This window comes from Nomascus leucogenys, chromosome 12 (genome assembly GCF_006542625.1).
Source record: "Nomascus leucogenys isolate Asia chromosome 12, Asia_NLE_v1, whole genome shotgun sequence".
Lineage (NCBI taxonomy): Eukaryota > Metazoa > Chordata > Mammalia > Primates > Hylobatidae > Nomascus > Nomascus leucogenys.
The window spans coordinates 50,447,100-50,474,745 of NC_044392.1; the positions used below are offsets into that span (position 1 = coordinate 50,447,100).

The 27,646-nt window shown below is 39.8% G+C and overlaps 1 protein-coding gene across 11 annotated transcripts in view; it reads left to right on the top strand.

The window, feature by feature from the left end:
* The window catches only part of ARNT (aryl hydrocarbon receptor nuclear translocator), a 63,550-nt gene that overhangs the window by 18,311 nt on the left and 17,593 nt on the right, over positions 1 to 27,646 (top strand). For 4 of the 11 annotated variants that reach the window (XM_030824614.1, XM_030824615.1, XM_030824620.1 and 1 more), the window contains 10 exons: positions 5,120 to 5,164; positions 9,951 to 9,995; positions 13,826 to 13,870; positions 16,605 to 16,818; positions 19,765 to 19,978; positions 21,574 to 21,700; positions 24,016 to 24,081; positions 24,512 to 24,597; positions 26,432 to 26,508; positions 27,195 to 27,329. In XM_030824614.1, coding sequence (XP_030680474.1) covers positions 5,120 to 5,164; positions 9,951 to 9,995; positions 13,826 to 13,870; positions 16,605 to 16,818; positions 19,765 to 19,978; positions 21,574 to 21,700; positions 24,016 to 24,081; positions 24,512 to 24,597; positions 26,432 to 26,508; positions 27,195 to 27,329 — 1,054 coding nt within the window. The other 7 variants (XM_003259191.3, XM_030824621.1, XM_003259192.3 and 4 more) reach the window with 5 other exon arrangements.

Genomic DNA, 27,646 nt, shown 5'->3' on the forward strand with positions numbered 1-27,646 from the left:
CCAGTCTTTAAGTTTTGTCCCACCAATAGTAATGGAAGAGTGATGCCTGGGTTCAGTGGTAACATGAGTAACATATTAAGACTTGCTATGTATTCAGTAGCTTTACAGATTTTAACCATTTGCTGAAGCATAAGCTAAATAAGTAACTTTATAAGATTGTAAAGCTAGTAAGTGTCAGATATAGGATATGAACCTTGGGGGTTTAGCTTTGTAGCTTACTCTTTAAACACCATGTTATGGTTATGTATAGTAACAAACAAAAGTATTATAAATACCAAAATTAGGGCATCACTTGAGAAAGTCATAGTATATTTAAAATGGAATGCTATGTAGTTATAAGTGACAAGTATGTTTCAGTGTAGAAAAATGTTCACAATCTATTAAGAAAGGTTACAGTATTATAGTATTTCACTGTCAAAAAATATGTATAACATGTACATAGGAAAAAACTGAAAGAATATATACCAGATTTCTGGGTAATAGTATTATGGGTGACTTATGGTTTCTTTTGTTTTTGATTTTTCAGATTTTCTGAAATGAACATATATGATTGGTAATCAGAAAAATATATTAAAGGAAGTCTTTAAAAATTTTCTTTTTGGTTTTTTTAGAGACAGGGTCGTGCACCCTGGCTGGAGTACAGAGGCACAATCATGGCCCACTGCAGCCTCAAACTCCTGCTCAAGCAGTTCTCCTGCCTTGGCCTCCCAAAGTACTGGGATTACAGGTGTGAGCCACTTCACCCGTCCTAAAAGAAGTCTTTTAATATTTCTTTTATTTTTATTTATTTATTTATTTATTTTCGAGGCAGAATCTTGCTCTGCTGCCAGGCTGGAGTGCAGTGGTGTGATCTCGGCTCACTGCAATCTCCACTTCTCTGGTTCAAGGGATTCTCCTGCCTCAGCCTCCCAAGTAGCTGGGACTACAGGCGTGCACCACCACGCCCAGCTCATTTTTGTATTTTTAGTAGAGATGGGATTTCACCATGTTGGCCAGGCTGGTCTCAAACTCCTGACCTCAGGTGATATGCCCACCTTGGCCTACCAAAGTGCTGGTATTACAGGCATGAGCCACCATGCCCAGCCTAATATTTCTTTTATTTATTTATTTATTTATTTTATTTTTTATTTTTTTGAGGCAGTCTTGCTCTGTCGCCCAGGCTGGAGTGCAGTGGTGCGATCTCAGCTCACTGTAACCTCCGCCTCCCAGGTTCACGCCATTCTCCTGTCTCAGCCTCCCAAGTAGCTGGGACTACAGGTGCCCGCCACCACGCCCGACTAATTTTTTTGTATTTTTAGTAGAGACAGGGTTTCACCATGTTAGCCAGGATGGTCTCGATCTCCTGACCTCGTGATCCACCCGCCACGGCCTCCCGAAGTGCTGGGATTACAGGCATGAGCCACTGTGCCCGGCCCATATTTCTTTTAAAGAAAGATTGGAAAATACAGAAAGTTAGAAAGAACAATAAAAAAGCCAAAATCTACTACCATGTTTTTTAGTGCATGTCCTTCAGTCTTTATATGTAAATTGTTTTTAATAGTTATGTAATTATATAGTTTTACATAGCCTGGTCTTTTCACCTTATGTAAATAATAAGCAATACACACGCACACACACATTTTGGCACCTTATATAAATAATAAGCAATACACACACACACACACACACACACACACACACACACACACACACACACATATTTTGGAGACAGAGTCTTGCTCTGTTGCCCAGGCTGGAGTGCAGTGGCACGATCATGGCTCATTGTAGCCTCAACTTCCTGGGCCCAAGCAATCCTTCTACTTCAGTTCTCCGAGTAGCTGGGACCACAGGTGCATGCCACTATACCTGGCTAACTTTTTTTTTTTTTTTTTTTTTTTTTTAAAGACAGGGTCTCACTCTGTTGCCCAGGCTGGTCTAAAACTCCTAGGCTCAAGCAGCCCTCCCATCTCGACATCCTAAAGTGTTGGGATTACAGACATGACCTGCTGTACCCGGCCCTTTAAAAAAATATTGTTACATAATTTTTTTTTTTTTTTTTTTTGAGACAGAGTCTCACTTTGTCACTCAGGCTGGAGTGTGGTGATGTGATCTTGGCTCACTGCCAGCTCCGCCTCCTGGGTTCACGCTATTCTCCTGCCTCAGCCTCCCAAGTAGCTGGGACTACAGGTGTCTGCCACCACATCTGGCTAATTTTTTTTTTTTTTTTTTTTATTTTTTTTTTTTTTGTATTTTTAGTAGAGACGGGGTTTCACCGTATTAGCCAGGATGGTCTCAATCTCCTGACTTTGTGATCTGCCTGCCTTGGCTTCTCAAAGTGCTGGGATTACAGGCATGAGCCACCGTGCACAGCCATAAACATAATTTTTAATGGTTGCATGAAAGGATGTACTTAACTTCCTATTTGGGACATCTAGATTGTTTTGAAGATTTTGCTATTACATATGATGCTGTAAAGAACTTCTTTGTACCTTAACTTTTTTTTCCTATTTCGTATTATTTCTTTAGATTCTTAGAAATGGAGTTGGGCTTAGCACAGAGGCTCATGCCTGTAGTGCCAGCACTTTGGGAGGCTGAGGTAGGAGAATTACTTGAGCCCAGGAATTCAAGACCAGCCTGGGAAAAATGGCGAGATTTTTTTTTCTTTGACTTAGCAATTATCTTTCTTTTCCTTCCTTCCTTCATTTTTTTTCTTTGACTTAGCAATTACCTTTCCCTCCCTCCTTCCCTCTCCCCTTCCCCCCTTTTTTTTTGTTTTTGAGACGTAGTTTCGCTCTTGTCGCCTAGGCTGGAGTGCAGTGGCACAATTTTGGCTCACTGCAACCTCTGCCTCCCGGGTTCAAGCGATTCTCATGCCTCAGCCTCCCGAGTAGCTGGGATTACAGGTGCCCGCCACCACGCTCAGCTAATTTTTGTATTTTTAGTAGAGATGAGGTTTCACCATGTTGACCGGGCTGGTCTTGAACTCCTGACCTCAAGTGATCCACCTGCCTCAGCTTCCCAAAGTGCTGGGATTACAGATGTGAGCCACAGTGGCTGGCCCCTTTTCTTTTTTGAGACAGAGTCTTGCTGTGTCACTCAGGTTGGAGTGCAGTGGCCCAATCTCAGCTCACTGCAGCCTTGACCTCCCAGGCTCAAGGCCTGCAGCCCCTCCCGCCCCCCCAACCCAAGTAGCTGGGACTACACATGCGCCACCATGGCTGGTTAGTTTTTGTATGTTTTGCAGAGACGGGATTTCACCATGTTGCCCAGGCTGGTCTTAAACTCCTGAGTTCAAGCAGTCTACTCGCCTTGGCCTCCCAAAGTGCTGGGACTACAGGTGTGAGCAACCATGCCCGGCTGAGATTTTTTAAAATAAAAAAATTTAGTTGAGTGCAGTGGTGTGCTCCTATAGTTCCAGCTAGTTGGGAGGCCAAGATGGGAGGATCCCTTGAGCCCAGGAGCTCAAGGCGGCAGTGAGCTATGATCATGCCACTGTACTCCAGCCTGAGCAACAGAGTGAGATCTTGTCTCTTAAAAAGAAAGAAAGAGAGAGAGAGAGAGAGAGAAAGAAAGAATTTGAGTTGGCCGGGCGTGGTGGCTCACGCTTGTAATCCCAGCACTTTGGGAGGCCGAGGTGGGCGGATCACGAGGTCAGGAGATCGAGACCATGGTGAAACCCCATCTCTACTAAAAAATACAAAAAAAAAAAAAAAAATTAGCCGGGTGTAGTGGTGGGCGCCTGTAGTCCCAGCTACTCGGAGAGGCTGAGGCAGGAGAATGGCGTGAACCCGGGAGGCGGAGCTTGCAGTGAGCCGAGATTGCGCCACTGCACTCCAGCCTGGGCGACAGAGCGAGACTCCGTCTCAAAAAAAAAAAAAAGAATTTGAGTTACTGGGTAGATAGATAGGATTTTACAGGTGATCAGATAGGGGATTCAGGAAGGAGGAAGAGGAGCAAACACTTTCAGGATTGATGCTGTATGTGTACTTCAAATGCGACCCATCTAGAGGCCCATAATATCAAGGTATCCCAATAGTAGAAGTAAAAAGAGTGATCACTAGGTTAAGGTGGTAACATGAGCAATATTTTAGTTCAATAGTGTACAGAGATTACAAGGGGATCAGCCTATTTTATTATTTATAATCTTTCCTAATCTCCTTAAATGAAATTCACTTCTTCTTTCACTGAATGTCTGTAGCATGTTGATTGTACCCCTTATGTGACACTTTCCTATTCTCACTTGTTTTATATTTGTATTTCTCTAGGTGAAGAGCCCCTTGAGGGCAAGGTTCTTGTTTTTACCTCACCTAGCACAGTGTCTTGAATGAAGTATATATTACATGTTTATTAGATCAATGAAGGAAAGAAACATTATCTAACAATCTTCGTAGGTATTAAGTCACTCCTTTATGTAAGATCACTGCTTTGAAAGATGTTTCAGAAATTTGGTAACACAGCTTAGAGCAGACTATAGAAATGAAACATGGACCTGAATTATTTATGTTAATTTTTTCTTATCTTTTCTGAGTGGATTCCTGCTCCCTTTACAGAGGTTGTAGTCTGATTGAAAACTCTGGCAAAGATTGACTGCTACTCTAGGAAAGTGTTAAGGTAGCAGAAGGTACTTTTTTTTCTATTGCCCAGTTTTGTACTTTTTTTTTTTTTGAGACAGAGTCTTGCAGTTGTCTCCCGGGCTTGAGTGCAATGGCGCGATCTTGGCTCACTGAAACCTCCACCTCCCGGGTTCCAGCAGTTCTCCTGCCTCAGCCTCCTGAGTAGCTGAGATTACAGGCGCCCACCACCATGCCCAGCTAATTTTTGTATTTTTAGTAGAGACAGGGTTTCACCATGTTGGCCAGGCTGGTCTCGAACTCTTGACCTCAGGTGTTCCACCCACCTTGGCCTTCCAAAGTGCTGGGATTTCAGGCGTGAGCCACCACTCCTGGCCCCAGTTTTGTACTTCTTTGCCTAGTTTGGGACTATGAAGAAGAGGAAATGTAGCTTTGTTTGGCTTCTGCCACTTCCTCTTTTCATTCTTCCATTTGGGTGGTTGTTCCGGTAGCTTGTATTGAGAAATTTTAACTTCTTAATGTTTTGTATTATCAGCAGGCTTAAAGTATTTATTGTTGGCTTTCCTCAGGCTGGATTTTGATGATGATGGAGAAGGGAACAGTAAATTTTTGAGGTAAGAGACTGAAAAACTTTCCTTAGATGTCTGATATTAAAAATTAGTTGATGATCTTTATACTTCTGACTTGTAAATTTTTGTCCTTAGGTCTAAGGAGAGTACTTTATCCTAAAACTATAAATATTCATATATCTCAGAAAATTTTTAAGCATTCCATTAATATCTCTAGAGAAAGGACCTCAGTGAGGAGAGGACAGCATTTACAAACCCTCTGTATCAGTTCTCTACTACTTCATAGCTTAAAAAGAACAACAGTTTGTTATTTCTAAATTCTGTGGATTGACTGCATGTTTATTCTGCTTATCTCACCTAGACTCACTCATAAGACTGCATTCTCAGCTGGTCAGCTGAGAACTGGACTCAGCTGGGATGGCTGGGTATTTCTGTCTATGTGGTTTTTTTATCCTCAAGGAGGCCAGACTGAATTTTTTCATGTGGTGATGGCTACAATCTACAGCACAAATCCCAGTGTGCAAGTGCTTATCAAGCCTCTGCTTATATGACATTTGCTTATGTCCCATTGGCCAAAGCAAGTCATATGTTCCAGTTGTGAGTGTGTGAGAGGGTTACACAAGGGAGTACATACTGAGAGGTGTAATTCATTGGTTGAGGTGTCATTAATCTGTGACTCTGTCATACCCTCTGACACCTGTTGACTCCTCTTATAGGTAGCAGGAATTGGAATTTGTATTTTTTGTTTTTGGTTTTTTTTTTTTGAGATGGACTCTCGCTCTGTTGCCAGGAGTGCAGTGGCGCGATCTCGGCTCACTGCAACCTCCGCCTCCTGGGTTCTAGCGATTTTCCTGCCTCAGCATCCCGAGTAGCCGGGACTACAGGTGCGTGCCACCATGCCCAGCTAATTTTTGTATTTTTAGTAGAAACAGGGTTTCACCATGTTGGGCAGGATGGTCTCAATCTCTTGACCTCGTGATCTGCCCTCCTCGGCCTCCCAAAGTGCTGGGATTACAGCTATGAGGAATTTGTATTTTTGAGTAGTTAATATTGTGGAACTTTTAAAATGGACTATTTATTTGTTTGTTTTTTTGAGACAGTATTCCTCTGTCGCCCAGGCTGGAGTACAGTGGTGCAATCTTGGCTCACTACAACTTCTGCCTTCCAGGTTCAAGCGATTCTCGTGCCTCAGCCTCCTGAGTAGCTGGGACTACCACACCTGGCTAATTTTTGTATTTTTAGTAGAGATGGGGTTTCACCATGTTAGCCAGGCTGGTCTTGAACTCTTGGCCTTAAGTGGTCCACCCACCTCAGCTTCCCAAAGTGCTGGGGTTATAGATGTGAGCCACCATATCCAGCCTATTTTCTTCTTATTTTTGTGAGATAGGGTCTTACTCTGTCACCCAAACTGGAGTGCAGTGGCACAGTCTTGGCACACTACAGCCTCGACCTCCAGGGCTCAAGCGATCCTCCCACCTCAGTCTCCCAAGTAGCTGGGTCTACAGGTGTGAGCCATAATACCTGGCTAATTTTAAAATTATGTTGCCCAGGCTGGTCTTAAACTCCTGTGCTCAAGCAATCCTCCCACCTTGGCCTTCCAAAGTGTTGGGATTACAGGCGTGAGCCACTGTACCTGGCCTGAAAGTGGACTTTTTAATATATTGATGAAGGAGTTCTTTCAGAAAAGGGGGATATTCTTGCCGAAGACCAATTGCTTGTCTTGTTTTCAAGTAAGAAAAACAGTAAGACTCGAAAGGAAGATGACTGACTGCAACCTGCTTTTTTCCTTTCCAGAGTTGAAAATATTACCCAGGTAGTCTGTACGTTGCTGAGTAACGGACAATTTGATAAAGGAGCCCAATTAAAAAAAAAGATTGATTGTGTGGGTGCCCAGATTTAATATCATTTATTTATTTTCTTTCTTTCTTTTTTTTTGAGACTGATTTTCACTCTTGTTGCCCAGGCTGGAGTGCAATGGCATGATCTCAGCTCACCGCAACCTCTGCCTCCCAGGTTCAAGTGATTCTCCTGCCTCAGCCTCCCGAGTAGCTGGGATTACAGGCATGCACCACCACGCCTGCCTAATTTTGTATTTTTAGTAGAGACGGGGTTTCACCATGTTGGTCAGGCTGGTCTTGAACTACTGACCTCAGGTGATCCGCCCACCTCGGCCTCCCAAAGTGCTAGGATTATAGGCATGGGCCACCGCGCCCGGCCCATTTCTTTTTCTTATTTGTTTGTTTTGTTAACTAAGTTTTTTCTTTAATTGGGAAAGTAATATAAGTGTATTTTATTACAGAAATTTCAGGCTAGGCCTGGTGACTTACACCTGTAATCCCAGCACTTTAGGAGGCTGAGGCGGGTGGATTGCTTAAGCTCTGGAATTCAGGACCAGTCTGGGCAACATGGCAAAACTCCATCTGTACAAAAAAAATTATAAAAATTAGGTGGATGTGCTGGTGTGTGCCTGTAGTCTTACCTTCTCGGGAAGCTGAGGTGGGAGGGTGGTTTGAGTCCTGGAAGCAGAGATTGCAGTGAGCTGAGGTTGTGCCACTGCTCTCCAACCTGGGCAACCTTGCCTCAAAAAAGAAAAACATCAAAATTTCAAACAGTCCAGAGTTATATATAGTGAAAGCGTTTCACTTTGGACCTTCAGAACTCCTTTTTTTTTTTTGGAGATGGAGTCTCGCTCTTGTTGCCCAGGTTGGAGTGCAGTGGTTCGATCTCTGCTCATTGCAACCTCCACCTCCTGAGTTCAAGCTATTCTCCTGCCTCAGCCTCCTGAGTAGCTGGGATTACAGGCGTCTGCCACCACACTCGGCTAATTTTTGTACTTTTAGTAGCGACAAGGTTCCGCCATGTTGGCCAGGCTGGTCTCAAACTCCTGATCCACCCGGCTTGGCCTCCTAAAGTGCTGGGATTACAAGTGTGAGCCCCTGTGCCCAGCCTGGACCTTCAAAACTCTTTAGACAACTACAGTTTCTAGTTTGTTGAGTATCCTTCCAGAAATAGTGTATATACAATTGTATATAAATGTGTATGTGTGAGCATACACACACTTATCTCCTCAGTTTCTTTTACACAAAGGATGTCCATATTGTAAGTTGCTTGCCATTTTTTAGTTTTATAATGCTTCATACAGTTAATAGCATCTATCTTCTTTTTTTATAGTAACATTTAAAGTTAAGGCTCATATTTCTGGCTACTGACTAGATGAACCTTGCCAAATACTCTTGAAAACAACAACCGTGACTTGGCCATCATAAAGAAATAGTTGCAAGTGGAAGTATAATTCTGTAAGAGGTCTCTTGAGACTTAATGAGTCTCAATAAATGTGAAGAAGGGAAGAGATTTCAATTTCTGGAGAAGATAGACTTTTTCAAACAGCTTTATTGAGAATTCCTCCTATTGAGAATCCTGAATTATAATGATATATGCTATTAGTGGAACTTCACTATGTGTATGAAAGATCTGAGGGTAACCACTAGTCTTTTTTTATACCCGTGAATTAGCTCTAACCCTGAGTCATTGCTTCCACAAAATCCAGTAGTCACAACTACATGCAGATCCAAAGAGAGGTTCGTTTGTCCTTTTCCTAACCATAAAAAAAAACTATCATAGTTTATCTTACCAAGTCGGGTTGTTGTGCCTGAGAAAAGCACCGCCAAATTCCCTTTCCCACCCACCCCCCCTTTTTTTTTTTTTTTTGAGACGGAGTCTCACTCTGTTGCCATGAATGCAGTGGCGCGATCTCGGCTCTCTGCAACCTCCGCCTCCCGGGTTCAAGTGATTCTCCTGCCTCAGCCTCCCAGGTAGCTGAGACTACAAGCACATGCCACCACACCCAGCTAATTTTTGTATTTTTAGTAGAGATGGGGTTTCACCATGTTGGACAGGGTGGTCTGGATCTCTTGACCTCGTGATCCGCCCAGCTTTGGCCTCCCAAAGTGCTGGGATTACAGGCGTGAGCCACTGCACCCAGCCTCCCCCTTCTTTTTTCTGGGTATATATATACAAAATAATCGAAGGCAGAATCTTGAAGAGATATTTGCACACTCATGTTTATTGGCCCATTTTGTGCAATAGGTAAGAGGTCGAAGTAACCAAAATGTCCACTGACAGATGAATGGTTACAGAAAATGTAGTATGTACATACAAGGGAATATTATTCGGCCTTAAAAAGAAAGAACCTGTCATATGCTGCAAGATGGATGAATCTTAAGGACATTATACTAAAAGAATAAGCCAATAACAAAAAGACAATTACTGTATGATTCCACTTACATGAGGTATCTACAAGTAGTCAAATTCATAGACACAGAAAACAAAATGGTGGTTGCTAGGGGTTGGGGTGAAGGAGAAAGGAGAAAATGGTGTTTAATGAGTATAGAGTTTCAGTTTTGCAAGATGAAAAAGTTCTAGATATCTGTTGCACAACAATGTGAATATGGTTAACATTACTCAACTGTACACTTAAAAATGGTATATGGTAAATTTTATGTGTTTTTTTTTACCAGAATTAAAAAAACAAAACAAAACTAACCCATTACTTTAGAATTGTGCTGACAGGCCAGTCAGCTGTGTTGTCATTAGATCATCATCTTTTTTTGGTGTGTCTGGTAAGGGTAATGGAAATACCAGAAACCTGACAAATAATCATTGTGGGTCTTTTAAGTTCTATGGGGTGCTGCTGTTATTTCTGTCACTTTGTGATGCTTTTCCATTGGCTTTTTTTCTTTTGAATATTTTCACCCCTTTCTAGTTTACTTTTCAGAGTGAAATAGATGTAACAAGTGTAATGCTTTGAAACAATCCTTTTTTTCTCCTTCAGGTGTGATGATGATCAGATGTCTAACGATAAGGAGCGGTTTGCCAGGTAATATAGTAGTAGGTAATATATTGTAATATATAATATGATCCATGTTGTAGAACCAGATAATCCTAGCATATTGACTTTTAATTTTTTCTGGGTGAGACTGAATTTCTCTGTCCAATATCTTTCCTATTTGGAAGTATGTGAAACTTAGTATTATAACTATCATTTATGTTCAGGTGACGTGGCTTCAAACTGGCAGTATATTTTATACAGTGTTTTTCTGTGTATGTGATAACTAAAGCAATGTGCTTGCGAGGTTTCCATAGGAGCACAAATTATGGATTTTGTGCTTGCATTTATTATTAAATGGATCTACAAAAATAGGAATACAGATAATGGTTCTGTTATTTTATTTAATTTATTTATTTTGAGACAGAGTTTTGCTCTGTTGCCCAGGCTGGAGTGCAATGGCGCCATCTCAGCTCACTGCAACCTTCACCTCCTGGGTTCAAGCGATTCTCCTGCCTCAGCCTCCTGAGTAGCTGGGATTATAGGCCCCTGCCACCACGCCCGACTAATTTTTGTATTTTTAGTAGAGATGGGGTTTCACCATGTTGGTCAGGGTGGTCTGGAACTCCTGACCTTGTGATCCGCCCGCCTCGGCCTCCCAAAGTGCTGGGATTACAGGTGTGAGCCACCGCACCCAGCCTATTTTATTTTTTTGAGACGGAGTCTCACTCCGTCGCCCATGATGTAGTATAGTAGTGTAATATCGGCTCACTGTAACCTCTGCCTCCTGGGTTCAAGCAGTTCTTCCGCCTCGGCCTCCCGAGTAGCTGGGAATACGGGCATGTGCCACTATGCCTGGCTAATTTTTATAATAATTTTTTTTAGCAGAGATGGGGTTTCACCATGTTGGCCAGGCTTGTCTCGAACTCCTCACGTCAAGCGATTCACCCACCTCAGCCTCCCAAAGTGCTGGGATTACAGGTGTGAGCCACTGTGCCTGGCCTATTATTTTATTTTAATATATGTATATTTTTTAGAGACATTGTTTTCACGGTGTTTCCCAGGCTGGAGTACAGTGGCATGATCATAGCTCACTGCAGCCTCAAACTCTGGGGTTTCAGTCATCCTCCTACCCCAGCTTCCCAAATATTGGGATTATATGCATAGCCACCCTGCCTGGTTGGTCCTGTTCTTTTAAAAATGACAGTAAGAGGCTGGGAGTGGTGGCATATGCCTGTAATTCCAGCACTTTGGGAGGCAGAGGCAGGTGGATCACTTGAGGTCAGGAGTTCAAAACCAGCCTGGCCAACATGGTGAAACCCCATCTCTACTAAAAATATAAAAATTAGCCCGGCATCATGGTGGGCACTCATAATCCCAGCTACTCTAGAGGCTGAGGCATGAGAATTGCGTGGGCGCGGGAGGTGGAGGTTGCAGTGAGCAGAGATGGCACCATTACACTCCAGCCTGGGTGACAGCAAGACTTTGTATCAGAAAAAAAAAAAAAAAAGACAGTAAAGAAACAGTTTTTGTGACAAGTAGAGTTTTGATTGAAAAAAACTTAAATTTGTTTAAATTACCTATCAAGATGATGAAATATACTTTTTTTATTAAATTCTTAACTCAAATGTCAGTTTTCTTTTTAGAAAGTTTTTATTAAATATTAGGCAATAAATTATTTCTTTTTTAAAAATTAAGTTTGTAGCTACCTCAGAAAGATGAATAATTCGTTATTTCAAAATCCAGTGATTAACTGAGCACTTAGCACTTAGTATTTGTTCGTTGCTGATGCTCCTGGTCTCGGGAACATACTTTGAAAACCATTGATGTAGAGAGATTAGAAATATCAGGGGAAGTAGTTAAAAACTATTCTGGAGTGGTGAGATGCAATCTCAGGCTTTGAATTAGAGGATATTATATAAAATGCATTGTAGGGATATTTCTCTGGTAGCAGTTATAGAATTGATTAAAGGGATGGACTGTTGGACTATGGGGAGGTAGATAGGAAGCTGTTGAAATAATAAGACAGCTATAAAATCATGAGGGCCTGGGCTAGACTGGCAGTGGCAACAGGAAAGGAGTGAAGTTAAGAGGTTTTTGAAGAATGATTTGTTTATTGAAGCTAATTGAAGTAAATATTTGTAAAGTCTTTAGGATGTGAACCATCTCTAAAATGAGAACTTAATCATAGATATTTGGAGGATAGTTTTTCAAGCTTCATTAAAAAGTCAGGCCATCAGTTATTATTGGCAGTACAGGTTCACAGTATCTTGATGAAATTTCAAAAAGCCATGAAAACATAGCATGAATGATTTTAGTTTTCATTTGTCCTGCTTAATGTGCATATATTTCATTCAGAAATACTGAGGTGGATAAGGGATTGTGGATCTGTAGTAGTAGGAGCAGTAGAAATAGGAATTTTAGATGCTTAACTTTATTTTAAACAACAGAATTCATTCATGTGATTTGTTATGGTAGTGCACCTCACATATCCTCCTTGGGAATTCAATAGAGGGTCTTAAAAGCTGAAAACTTTTTGAAAAACTTTTCAGATTATATGCATAGCCACCATGCCTGGTTAGTCCTGTTCTTTTAAAAATGACAGTAAGAGGTCGGGAGTGGTGGCTTATGCCTATAATTCCAGCACTTTGGGAGGCAGAGGCAAAAGTTGCTCAACTTTTTGAAAAAAAAAAAAAAAAGTTTGTAGTTTGTTAAGGAACTATCTAGAAGAAATAACCCAAGGAATGTAAAACTCTAAACTGCTGAATATCACTCAGTTCTCCTTCTCTTGTCATCAGAATATATGCGTAAATTTTTACATTCTTCTTCATTGTTACTGTGTTATTTTCTGCCTATTGACCATTTTATGAAAATGTTCCCATATATTGATAAGGTTATTGTATTTGTCCTTTTTAATAGCTAAATAATCTTTTAGCTTGTTAACCTGTCATACTTAGACATTTTATTCAGGGCCTCTTTATCTATATAAATAAATTTAAAATGGAATTGACACATTCCTGACACAATGGCCTGCCAACACCTTGCTATTTCCTCAGTTGCCACCCATCATTATAGTATCTCAGTTTTCTGGAAAAATTTAGTGATGGTTCTTTGTATCCTTCTCCAGTGGAGAGGGAATTGTTACTTTTGATCCATTCCTGTGTGGCTATACTGCAGAGAAATGGCAAAAGGACTGAATCAAAGTTAATAATTATTTTAGGAACAAATCAATAATAGAAGATATACCAGAAACCTACCTCTTAGAGTTATTTATGTAATTTCTCCAGTGAAATCTGGTTGGTTATTTTGTCATTGTGTGGCACGTGCATGTGGTGTTTGTGTGAGAGGGAGAGAGATTATATTTGTGATCACTTGTTTGATAGAATCATCTTTAATTTACTCTGTCTTTAATTTTTTCATTATAGAATAGCACATGTGGATATCATTTTCTTTCCAGATTGGGAGCAGTGCATGAAAATGGTATTCCTGAATTCCCTTGGTTGGTTCTTGTTCAGACTCTGTATATCTTTGGTCCCTACAGAGATCAATTGGCAAAATGCTTTCTGGTTTAGATCATGTTCATTTACTATAGATTGGCTTTGCTTTTATGTTGACCTTTATCTTGTAAATTACTTTGTCTTTATCCTAACAGATGGCTTTGTAGAGTTACAGGCCAGGTTCCTGCCTATAATTCCATTTCCCTCCTCTCTTCTCTGCATCTGTTTAGTTCTATATCCTTTGCTCTCTTCTTTCTCCTTTTCTTTTTTTTTCCTCCTTCCATTTCCTCTCCCTCCCTCCTTCCTTTTTTCCCTTCTTCCCTCCCCCCTTCCTTCCTTCTTTTTTATTTTAATTTTAGCTTAGTTCATTAATTCTATTTTTAGGTCGGATGATGAGCAGAGCTCTGCGGATAAAGAGAGACTTGCCAGGTAGGAGAACGGTGTCTTTTAGCATGATGAAGCAGATGATGTTGCTTTTTCTATCCTTTTTCTTACTCTATCTTTTCTTCCCCTTTCTCTTTGTATTTTTCCTTATCTGTGGCAAGAGAGGACAAGATTTTTTAGAAGTTTGAGTGTAACAGGAACTTTGGCTTCCCCCATCAGAAAGTGGGTGAGTTGAGGGAACTTTGCTTAGGGATTTAAGAAATTGCTATTAGTTTTAAGTTTTTTTTTCTTTTTCTCTTTATGTCAGTACTAAGTTTCACAGAACAAAAAGCTCTTAGAAGTAATGCAACTGTGCCAGTTGGTGCTTTAACAGGGAAATACTCTTTTTATCAGAAAACCAATAAATATATCTGTATTTGTGATTAGTTTCCAGTGTTCAGGCCTCAGCATTTACTCCACACCTCTAGGAAACTCACACCTATTTTCCTATGAAGACTCACAGCCTAGATTATTCTCACAACAGAACTAGTGTTGCTTTGGTGACTGAATCCTTTCTTGTGGTAGTTTTCTAGAAAAGTTTTAGTTTCCTTGATGTGGCTATTTAAAAGACCAGGTTTCTGTACTTATGTGTCAGAAATCTGTCAGATACTAGGAAAATGAGTGCTTTATGTTTGAGAATAGAATTTTATGTCTTAGGCAAAGTGCAACTAAATATGGGCCTATGTGGTGAGACCCTTTTTGCCATTTAGAAAGGAGACTCTAGAATTCTCTTTGGAGACTGTTGTTTGTAATGTAGAAATACTGCAGAAGAAATATGCACAGACTTTTCTGTTTTCTAGTATCTGTGATTTGGGGGTGACTTAGGAAATAGATCATTGATGCCAATACCCATTTTTACTATATTCCCCCTTTTTTCTACTATTTCCTCTTTAATCTGGGCCACAAACTCATTTTGCTGCCAGTTTAACTCGAGCTTCTTACTAACCTTTTCACTGTTCAGAAAATGGATTTGGCATGATATGGTGGAGAAAACATTGTATTGGGAAGAGAGCAGCCTGGGAAAAGTCACTTACGTACTTGACCTCCCTTTGCTCTTCTCAGAAAAAAGAGATTTATGTTAGATTTTTAATTTTCTTTTTTTTTTTTTTTTTGGACAAAGAACTTTTGTTCAAGTAGAATTCTTAAGTGGTAACAGAAATAAATAAAAGAGATAAAGCAGGCCGGGCGCAGTGGCTCATACTTGTAACCCTAGCACTTCGGGAGGCTGAGGCAGGCAGATCACGAGGTCAAGAGATCGAGAATATCCTGGCCAACTTGGTGAAACCCCGTCTGTACTAAAAATAAAAAAAAATAGCTGAGCGTGGTGGCACGCGCCTATAGTCCCAGCTACTTGGGAGACTGAGATAGGATAATTGCTTGAACCCAGAAGGCGGAGGTTGCAGTGAGCCAAGATCCCACAACTGTACTACAGCCTGGGTGACAGAGCAAGACTCCATCTCAAAAAAAAAAAAAAAAAAAAAAGATAAGGCAAATATTTGAGTAGAAGCAGAAATGCAGCATGTTGCTTGGTTATCTCCTTGAGGCATCCCCATGGAGGACACTGAGAAACTTAATGGGCTTTTAAAAATTCCTGTTGGAAAACTACTGGATTATTCCTGTTAACAGTGATATCTTTCTGTCTTAATTTTGAGGAAGTCAGTGTTGGAGCTGTGGTCTGTTTACTTGGGTGAGATTCAAATTGTCTCTTGCCAGACCTTTAATCATCCTCCTCTCCACTCCACTCCTCCAGTTAACTTCGTCCCAGACTGGGGACCCGTATGGGACTTTTAGTAGATGGTGTATCTTAAGTCTTGTAAGAAGTTTAGTGCACTGGCAGCACACCCAGATAAAGAAGGTAGGACTTTGTGCATTAATGGGCCAAATAAAACTTCAGAATCTTCAAATTCTGCCTTTTAATGTTGCAAATAAGAGAGAGGCTTACCATATTTTATAGACCAAGGAAATCTATACTATCAATTCTTGTATCAGTTATGGAGCCACATACTTGAGTTGGCAAAAATTGGTCCTTTTATTTTCTGGCCTTTAAATAGTTGAATTAGTAAGCATGGGAGTTAACCAAGCTGAGGTTATGTGTTCCATAGGAACTTAAGTGAATAAAATCAGCATTTAAAAATACTATCTTTTTTTTTTCTTTTTTCTTTTTTGAAATGGAGTCTCGCTCTGTCACCCAGGTTGGAGTGCAGTGGTGTGATCTCAGCTCACTGCAACCTCCACCTCCCAGATTCAAGTCTCAGCCTCCCAAGTAGCTGGGATTACAGGCGCATGTCACTGTGCCCTGCTAATTTTTGTATTTTTAGTAGAGACAGGGTTTCACCATGTTGGCCAGGCTGGTCTCGAACTCCTGGCCTCAAGTAATCCACCTGCCTCCGTCTCCCAAAGTGCTGGGATTACAGGCGTGAGCCACCATGCCTGACCTGTCGTTTCTTAAAACAGCTTTTGTTCTGAGGGAGTGATAATTTACAAAGGATGTGAAGTTTCCAGGAAATAGGGGGAAGGGAATTACATTATCTGCTTGTTCTCTGTCTGCCTTATTAGTTCTGTTTCATGCTTGCTTTGCATGAGAAGGTTGGCAAACCTTATTTTAACTGCTGAGACTTAAGCATCACTAAATCTGAATACCACATTCTTCAGCAGCACACTTGGTATCCACATCACTCTCCCTGCTACCAAATGACCAGATGTGACCACCTGGATGGGGCTTCTCTTTCTTTCCATGCAGGGAAAATCACAGTGAAATTGAACGGCGGCGACGGAACAAGATGACAGCCTACATCACAGAACTGTCAGATATGGTACCCACCTGTAGTGCCCTGGCTCGAAAACCAGACAAGCTAACCATCTTACGCATGGCAGTTTCTCACATGAAGTCCTTGCGGGGAACTGGCAACACATCCACTGATGGCTCCTATAAGCCGTCTTTCCTCACTGATCAGGTCTCTGGAACTTACAGTTCTGAGAGAGTCTAGAATCTGGGTGAATCTTTTGAAAGTTTTCGTTTTTTGGACAAGAATTCAGCTTTTCAGGAAGAAGTCAGACAATGGGAAAATGAATTTCAGTCCTTGGCTATAACGTTAATTAGCATTGGGACAATGAGAAGTAGAGAAGAGTTGTGAAAACTATTTAATAAACTAATAAGTATTAATATTTGAGAACTTGACTCATGAATATAGCATATAGGATGGAAGAAAAACAGTGGAATCACAGAGGAAATGACTATGTCCATGGAACCAATTTTCTTTCTTGCCTTTAGGGTTATAGAAGATGGAAGAACTCTATTTCTTATCCCTGAAGCAGCTTCTAGTTTTAGTAATAGAATGAATCTGTCCCTCCTTTGGTGATAGAAGAACTGAGAGTCTAATTGTTGCTTAGGGATGTGCTCTGTTACATGTGATCACTATGAAAAAAAGAGAGAAGGCATAAACATTTTCTGCCTTTCAGGAACTTCATCTGAATATAAGTATGTGAGTGGCAGGATATCACAGAAAATGACAGGAAAATGCATAAAGAGAGGAATTGTATTTTTTAATTAGTAATTTTATGTGGGACTAGACATACTGAAGGGACGGCTAAAGTGAATAGAATGGCTAGACTTGAGTGAGGATGATTAGGGAAGACTTCTGAGGGTAAGGAACCCATGTTCTATTTTGGTTGTTAAAATAACATGATCATTGCAGAAAAATTTGGAAAATGTAGGAGGTATAAGGAAGAAAAAAACTTACTTCAGTATCAATCAAGTATGCCCTTAATGCCACCAATTTAATCAAATGATTAGAAAGAAGGAGAGAATATAGTTTGAGAAAATGGAATAAGAATTTTCCAAATAAGATGTCCTACTTAAAACTACATACTTTATGGCTATATACATTGAAATAGTTAATATGCTCTAACAGTACATGTGCGGGTATTCAACAGACTCCAGTTACGCACCTTTTGTGGGCAAACCAGGTGTGTTGTGCTGTGAGAAATAGAAAGAGTGGTAAGACAAATGGTTTTCTGGTGGAAACAGACATGTAAATAAATAAATTAAACATAGAACTAGTTCTATAATAGAAGTGCTGTAATGAATCCTGTAGAAATGCAGATATGGAAAATGAGTTGGGGAGTAGTGTTGTAGTGTTGTGGATTTTGGGAAGCACTTGAGCAAAAACCTAGAAATGTGGAATAATTGGGTTACGCAAAGAAAGTCAAGTGGTTTAGCATGTTTTTGGTAGATAATAGGAAGGTAGGTTGGGATCTAATGATGGAATGTTTAGGTGTTAAAGAATTTAGATTTTAATTTTTATGCAGTGGGGAGACAAAAAATGTATTAGCGGATCTAGTATCCTTTTAAGGATTGATTGAAAGCAGGGCAACTACTTAATTAGTTTTGGCAAAAGATGACTAGGACAGTGACAAAGCATTGGAAAGTAGAATTGATAAAACTGAATTATCACTGGAATGTGAGAGAATAGTTAGATTTTGAGGCTTCAAGTTTGGGAGGATGCTGTTAAGAATATTGGAAGAGCACGGCAGGTTTTTTTTTTTAAGAGGGAAATAATCATTCAGATTTTGGGATGTTGATGTTGAGTTGCTGGTAGAATATTTATAAATGTTTTACAGATACTTGAAATTCAAGTCTGCTGAAAGCTCAGGAAAAAACATTAGGTCTAGGGCTATAGACTTGGGTATTATTTCGTAGTGGGGAAGAGTGAATATGATTTCCCAGGAAGAAAGTATGGTATTAATAAAGAGGACTTAAGATGAACTTTGGAAATGTCTACATTTAAGACTTGAACAAAGGAAAGGAAGTCTGAAACAGAAGAGGAAGCAAAAATTGGAGTACAGTCTCATAGAAGAAGGTAGGGAAAAATAAAATTTAAAGGATAAGATGGACAACATTGTCACATTCTGCAGAGAGGTTGAATAAAGTGATGAAGACCCAGGAAAAGGGACTTGAATTGGTAATTAGGAGGACATTAGTAACCTTAAAAATATATGTATGCTGTTCCTGGCAGAACAAAAACCAAACCAAACAGAAAAACAGTAGTTTAGAGTGAGATTGAAGTGAGATTGAGAGATAATTGAAAGGTAAGAGGATAAAGCCAGTGAATATAACATTATTCTTAGTATAAGCTTGCTGCTGAAAAGGAGAGATGAGGTGGGTCAAATTGAGGGAAGATTTATCTAGAATGGAGAAAACTTGATCATTTTTATAGGCCTGAAGGGAAAGAGAGAAAGTGGGAATATTTGTCAAGCAAGATCCTAAAAAGAGACCAGAGAGGATGGAATTAAGAAGTCAATTATTGTTCATGGTAAGCCTTTTTTTTTTTTGAGACAGGGTCTCTTGCTCTGTCACTCAGGCTGGAGTGCGGTGCTGTGATCTCGGCTCACTGCAACCTCTGCTTTCCAGGCTCAAGTGATCCTCCCACCTCAGCCTCCCGAGTAGCTGGGACTACAGGCATGTGCCACCACACCTGGCTAGTTTTGTTTTTGTTTTTGTTTTGTTTTGTTTGTTTGTAAAGATGGAGTTTCGCCCTGTTGCCTAGGCTGGTCTTGAACTCCTGGACTCAAGTGACCCTCCCACTTTGACCTCCCAAAGTGCTGGGATTACCGGCGGGAGCTGCTGTGCCTAGCCCAAGCCTTTTTATTCTTCTTGAATCCTGAGATAGAGAGGAAAAGGTGGATAGTGACATAGAGAAAGTGAGGAAACATGTATTAGAAAAAACTTTCTTATCGATGAACTACATTTAGTGTGGAAACCTGTGGCTGTGGATCAGGTGTGAGCCAGCACTTACTTATGGAGAGATGCATTTGGCCTGAAGTGTCTTACTTCTTCCTGTGAATAGAAATACTTGTTTTTTCAGGTTCAATATTAACTTCTATTTCTTTTCCTTGGGCAGGAACTGAAACATTTGATCTTGGAGGCAGCAGATGGCTTTCTGTTTATTGTCTCATGTGAGACAGGCAGGGTGGTGTATGTCTCTGACTCCGTGACTCCTGTTTTGAACCAGCCACAGTCCGAATGGTTTGGCAGCACACTCTATGATCAGGTGCACCCAGATGATGTGGATAAACTTCGTGAGCAGCTTTCCACTTCAGAAAATGCCCTGACAGGTGAGAGTTATGTGTATGGGAAATGAATGAGAAGTCCTTTCTTGTTTTTTTCCTGAGGCTTAAGAGATGTTTTAGCTGTTAAATTGGTTTGTTGAAGCAAGGCTTCAAGAATTTTCTCCTTTAGTGAATATAGTCAGTTCTTTTTATCCATATGAGATTATCTACTTTGTGGCTCATCCTTAGAAAATATTTCATTGGTGATAATATTTTACATTTATCTTAATATTAGTGTAAATGGAACAGTAAAAGCCAAACCTACAATACTTTTTTTTTTCCGTTCTAAAAGAATTGTCCATGCTTTTATCTCTTTTGTATGGATAATTATCAGGTATTTTTTCTACCTCCTGGTGCTTGGCTTTGTGCTAGGTTCAATGATAACAGCTTTTTATTCTATAGATATGGTTATTGGTCAGTGTATAAGGTGTTTTCTGTTGTTGTTGTTGTTTGTATCTGTACTGTTGTTCTTTTTTTCTCCCCTATTTTATTATGTTCAGTCTTTTGGCCAGAGTTTGGCTAGAGGAAACAAGTCATATCTATTCTTGAGCAACTCTAGAAAAAATTTAAAGTGGAAGCAGATAAAAACTGGTAGTTAAAATGCAAGAAATTTCAATATACTCATATTAGGGTTGTTCTTTAGTTTTCCTCCTTTTCTCCCCCCAAAAAAAGAGACAGGGTCTCTCTCTTGCCTAGGCTGGAGTACAGTGGCGCATCATAGCTTACTGTAATCTTGAACTCTTCTGGGCTCAAGTGATCTGCCTGCTTACAGCTTCTTGAGTAGCTAGGAGTAGGTCATATCACCACACTTGGCCAATTTTTAAATTTTTTGTAGAGACCGGTTCTGTCTGTTGCCCAGACTGGTCTCAAACTCCTGGCCTTCAACATTCTTCCCATCTTGGCTTCTCAAAGTGCTGGGATTACCGGCATGAGCTACCACACTTGACCAGTTTTCCCCTCCTTTATGTTTTTATGATTTCATTTTTCTAGTTCTTCCTTTTCCCCAAAAGTTGTTCTTCATTTCTGTATAATAAAGAAGATAAACAGATCTATATGTTTCTATAACATATAAAATTACTTGGTTTTTTTCTTTTTAAAATTTTTTATTTTTATTCTTTTTTTTTTTTGAGACAAGGTCTTGCTTTATTGCTGAGGCTAGAGTACAGTGACTCTTCACAGGCACAGTCATAGCACACTACAGCCTCAAACTCCTGCCCTCAAGCAGTCCTCCTGCCTCAGCCTCCTGATTAGCTGGGACTACAGAAAAGTACTTGTTTTTCAACCAATGACATTTACTCTGTATGTATATCTCTATGTGTATACAGATAATCAGGCATGAGAATATAGCCTTGCCTCTTGTTTTCTACTACTACTTTCCACTCCAACTTTTCCTTGCACAATGTTATTTTCAGTGCTGCCTTTGAACTTAAGAGTGAGATTCGTTGATGATAATTGAAGTATTTTAGGCTTGAAAAAAAATTCATCTCCTGCTTGGTCAGTTCTGTTATAAGCAAGGAGATTAATGGCATGAATAGGATGCTTACTTATCTTTGCCTTCAGTATCTCTCCCCCTCTTCCCCACACACAAAAATGCACTCCAGACTGCTCTTCACATCCTCCTTCAGGGCGTATCCTGGATCTAAAGACTGGAACAGTGAAAAAGGAAGGTCAGCAGTCTTCCATGAGAATGTGTATGGGCTCAAGGAGATCGTTTATTTGCCGAATGAGGTGAGTTTCAAGCTGAGGATTGTGATTTGGTATAGGAAGGATCAAGAGCTGAGAGTTTTATTTCTGTCAGAGTTAAGTTGGATTAGCTCCAGTGGATTAAATTTAACTCTCCATACCTAGATGGATTGTAACACAGAATAAAGTATTTGGTGAGGGAACTAAAGTTTCTGAACTTGTCAGACACTATAATAGGTGCTTTATATCTGTCATCTTATTTTATCCTCACAATTGCCCTGTGGTGTAAGATTGATGGTTACCATTTTGCAGATGGAAAAACAGATATAAAGAAATGAACTTGGCCAGGTGCAGTGGCTCAAGCCTGTAATCCCAGCACTTTAGGAGGCTGAGGTGGGTGGATCACCTGAGGTCAGGAGTTTGAGACCAGCCTGGCCAACATGGTGAAACCTCATCTCTCCTGAAAAAAAAAAAAACAAAACAAAATTAGACGGGCGTGGTGGCGTGCGCCCATAATCCCAGCCACTCGGAGGTTGAGGCAGGACAATCGCTTGAACCCAGGAGGTGGAGGTTGCAGTGAGCCGAGATCGTGCCATTGCACTCCAGCCTAGGCAAAAAGAATGAAACTCTGTCTCAAAAAAAAAAAAGAAAAAGAAAAAGAAATAAATTTCCCACTGTTACATACTGTTTGATACAGGATTTTGTTTTAATTCATAGTAGTCTGACTAGAAAACCTCTACTTTTTCCCCGTTACAACACAAGGCAATATCCATTTACTCAGACCATTTCTTCTTTTTTTTTTTTCTGGTTAGAAATTTGAGACTTCCACATGGCAGGCCGGGCGCGGTGGCTCACGCTTGTAATCCCAGTACTTTGGGAGGCCGAGGCGGGCGGATCACGAGTCAGGAGATCGAGACCACGGTGAAACCCCGTCTCTACTACAAAATACAAAAAAAAAAAAAAAAAAAAGAAAGAAATTTGAGACTTCCTATGCCTTTCAGTTAGTGTTTAGTGTTTATAAATTATATACTGTACATTTCAGGATTCTGTAGAAAATATGGCGGTCCTTTCTATACAGGTACAAAAGGCATCTCAGGGTCACAAAGTTCAGGCTATATAATGGAAATTGACTACATTGTACCGAGAGGGTGGTTGCTAGAAATTACAGGTAGGATATTAAAGGTTTGCTTGGAGAGGCACAAAATTGAACATTATGTGGTTTAGTGATTTATTTTTATTTTTATTTATTTATTTTTTTGAGACAGAGTCTTGCTCTGTTGCCCAGGCTGGAGTGCAGTGGCATGATCTTGGGTCACTACAACCTCTACCTCCTGGGTTCAAGCGAGTCTCATGCCTCAGTATCCTGAGTAGCTGGATTGCAGGCACATGCCACCACAGCTGGCTAATTTTTGTATTTTTAGTAGAAACAGTGTTTCACCATGTTGGCCAGGCTGGCCTCAAACTCTTGACCTCAAGTGATTCACCTGCGTCAGCCTCCCAAAGTGCTGAGATTACAGGCCTGAACCACTGCAACCAGCGTGTAATTTAGAGTAGCTTCTAGACCCAGACTGCTGGATTTTGTTTTAATCCATATTCTGTGGATTTGAATTCTAGCTTTGATGCTGTCTTCTGAAACCTTGGATGATTACTTGACTACATTGTGCTTTGATTTCATCATCTCACATTGGTGATAATGTTAATACTGACTTTATAAAGTTGTTATGAAGATTAGATGAATTAATATATGTAAAGATATTTAGAACAGAGCATGACACATATTAACCCTATGTAAGTTTTATTTTTATTTTAAAGAATAGGGAGAGGGAAAGTAGCATTGGCAGGAGTATCCCAATATGTGGACATGGCTAATGCAAAGACATAGGCAAGAGCAAGATAATAATGAACTGTAGCAATTACATTAAGTTGTGGTTAATGTAGAGCAGCAGTAAGCAAACCACAGCCCTTTATTTGTAAATAAAGTTTTATTGGAACATAGCCATGCCCATATTTTTACATATTATCTATGGCTATTTTCATGCTATAATGCTAGAGTTGACTAGTTGCAACAGACTTTCTGGCCCACAGAGCTGAAAATATTTACTATCTGGTCCTTTACAGAAAAAGCTTGCCAACTCTTGATGTTGAGAATATTTGCATATGAAGAACATATGGAACATTTTGACTTCAATTCTAAAAGTTCTAGAAGTACTAAACTTGACCTATCTTTATCCTTCATTATTAGTAGCATTACCAATTTTCTATGTCTAGTTGTATCCAGAGCCTGTTATTCTGCTGTTACTATGGAAAGTTCTTTGATAGTGGAGTCTGATTGCTTTTAATCTCTTTGTTCCTTGAAACAGGTGTGGCAGTAGCGCTGTGGACCCAGTTTCTGTGAATAGGCTGAGCTTTGTAAGGAACAGATGCAGGTGAGATCCTAAGTGGTGAAAACCAAAGGGATGGCCAAATACCTGTAGAGATCATCACATTTTTACCTGTCTTACTGTAGTCGTTCCTTCAGCAGCCCTCACTTGCATCCCTTACCTCCCACTTACATCCCTTACCTCCCACTTACTTTTTTTCTGGCAATATTTTCCTAAACTTCTTAAACTTCTCTTGAAAATCCTGTTTAAGGAAGTTGCTATGCTATTTTACCTACTTTCCTCCTACTGCATACCTTTTGGTTACTTTACTTTGGCAAGGGTAAAAATGTGGTGGTCATTTTTGGGTGGGAAAGATGATTATCCTGTTTTCTAAACTCCTAAGAGCCTAAACTTAAAAGTACTAAGCCAGCATTGCCCTTTGAGTTTTACGGGTAGATTTTTTTTTTTTTTTTTCAAACTCCTGTAACTCTTCTAGGAATGGACTTGGCTCTGTAAAGGATGGGGAACCTCACTTCGTGGTGGTCCACTGCACAGGCTACATCAAAGCCTGGCCCCCAGCAGGTAAGAAAGTGAAATAGTAAATATGTCCCCTTGGTAAAGTTGGTTTCTCACAGAGTCCGTGAAAGCTAGTATTTATTATATACCTGGTATATGAAATGTACTTTTGTGTAAAATGAAAGAAAATAGGAGAAGAAAATGTACAACCCTTCCCTTCCATTATTGAGCTTTTATTCCAGTTGAGGAGATAGATAACTCAGGCTGGAAAATGATTCAGTATTGGCTGTGTCACAGAGTGTGGTTTTTAAATGCACAAATTTATACTGAACATATGTATTCTAAGCATTTGTTGCAAAGAAACATAGACATTGAATGCAGTTAATTTGAGAAAGATTTCTAAAGTAGGATCAAGACTTTGAGGGAAAAGGGGAAAATGCCTTTATTGTAATAACTTATCAAGAGGATATTCTCTGCAAAGGCTTTAAATCAAGCTTTGAGCAGATTAGCTTTACTAGAACTTGAGGTCAAACAAGAAATGTGAGAAAGGTGATTGGGTTGCAGGGATCAACGTTTTAAGTTGGCTTGTCAGAGTTTCCAAATCTTAGCAATTTTATTACTTCCCTGCTGCCTGGGTATTATTGGAAAGTAGGGGTTTTGGGGAGACAGAAACTAAGAGAAAAGAGAAGCAAGGTGATGTGTTTTGGAAAGAGGTTAAACTTTGGACGTGGAAAAACCGGGATATGATTCCTGTCATTGTTACTTACTAGTGGCATCACCTATGGTAAGTTGTTTGACCTTTATAAAGCTCAGTTTTCTCATCTGTAATTCAGAGTTAGTACATCCTGTATAGGGTTTTTGTGAGGATTAGATTTAATTTAAGGAAAGCATCCAGCCCAGTGCCTGGCATATGGCAGGTAACCCAATAAAAGTATTTAATGTAATTTTAAAAAATTTAACTGAAGTAGTAATGACATTTGAACTACTTAGTCTATATACTATATAAACCACACATTTAAAGTATGTGATCTTTCATACCTCTATGTAGCATCAAGGAATACTATTTTTCTGGATAAAAAGAATATAACTACGCAAAAAACAGGGGAGAAATGCAGTCTTCTTCCCTTTCTGTGTAAAACATTGGTTTTTCTCTTTTCCAAGGGACATGAATAACTATTGATGGTTGGTATAACTTCATTTTGGGTTGCTTGCTTTAAAAGTTACAGATTAGGCAAAGCATAAATTTTCTGCCTGTAACATGGTCATAGAATAGATGTCTTCATATGTGCCTTATTTGGCCAGCACAGTTTTTTAGAATACTCTGGGTAGGACTTGTATTTTCCAGTTTACTATCATTAACATGGGTAAAATGTAGGAATATATATGTAAATACTTAAAACAATGACTGGCATATATGGTAAATTTTATATAATTGTTTATTTTTATTCTTATTTACCATTCTCTGTTGCTTTATGCTTAGCCTCTTCATAACTAGATGTATTTTGTTTTGTTTTGCTTTTTGGTTTTTTTTTGAGAGGGAGTCTCACTCTGTCTGTCACCCAGGCTGGAGTGCAGTAGCGCGATCTCAGCTCACTGCATCCTCTGCCCCCTGGGTTCAAGTGATTCTCTCACCTCAGCCTCCCAAGTAGCTGGGATTACAGGTGCATGCCACCACGCCTGGCTAATTTTTGTATTTTTAGTAGAGATGGGGTTTCACTGTGTCGGCCAGGCTGGTCCTCAAGTGATCTGCCACTTTGGCTTCCCAAAGTGTTGGGATTACAGGCATCAGCCACGGTGCCTGACCCATAAATAGGTCTATTTTGAATCTTTACTTGTCTGAGTTTTGAAGGCATTTGAGTTTGAGGTCCCTGTTAAACCTTTTAACCTCACCTTTCTGAAGGTGTTTCCCTCCCAGATGATGACCCAGAGGCTGGCCAGGGAAGCAAGTTTTGCCTAGTGGCCATTGGCAGATTGCAGGCAAGTATGAATTTTCCACATCTATATATCCCCTTTTAATTAGAACAGATCTTCAGGACTCATTCCTGTTAATTTTCTTTTACTTTCTGAATACAAATGAAGAATTCCATAAAACTCTAAAAATTTGAAGGAATATGGCGTTTATAGTGACCATTGCTATTCTTGGATTTAAGTAGAAGTTGAAAAGTATGAGAGGAGGGAGATCTTTTTCCCCTTGTCTTAATTTTAGCTTTACTATGCTTAAGTTTCTATTTCCAGTTAATTTCCTTTGCCCCTATACAAAAGAAGAAAGATCCTTTTCATTTTATCATTACCTGACTAACAAAAGAAAAGTGGAATTATTTTTATTTTTTCATAAGTATAGATAAGTTTCTTGGTTACTTGTACCATATCAACCTGAGTAATGAGCTCAGCCTAGCCAGATGAAAGTATGTGGATTTTAGACTGAATAAACTTTATTCTTACTTTACTAACTTGGTAAAGTGTAAATGTATGGGAGTAGAGCTAGACCTTATGCCTTGTCTGATTGTGATTGTCATTTTTTTTTCCTTTTTGGATAAAATGTGAAAGTTTAGAAAGTCCTAAAACTGGGAATCTTATGTCTATGCAAAAGACCATGAGGAGATAGGAAATACATCTGTAAATAATGGTGTCATTTTACCTCATTTTTATCTCTTCACTCTCAGGTAACTAGTTCTCCCAGCTGTACAGACATGAGTAATGTTTGTCAACCAACAGAGTTCATCTCCCGACACAACATTGAGGGGATCTTCACTTTTGTGGATCACCGCTGTGTGGCTACTGTTGGCTACCAGCCACAGGTGAGGAGCTGGAGCTCCATTAGGCCTCCATTTTCCTTTGGCTATGTTGACATTATGTAATCATGTAGTTCCTAAGATAGCAAAAACATATCAACCTCAGTTGAGAAAAAGAGATCATCATATTCTGTTAGTACCTAACATTATTTTCAGCTTCTTATTAGTACTGTCATCTCATGTAGAGAAATATGGCTTGTCAAACCAGGTGGGAGCAGCAGTACAAACATGTATTTATTTTTTGTTACTGATATTAATACAGATAATGATTCAAAGGTACTCATATTAATTAGTTATACCAGTATAGCCACACTTAGATAATT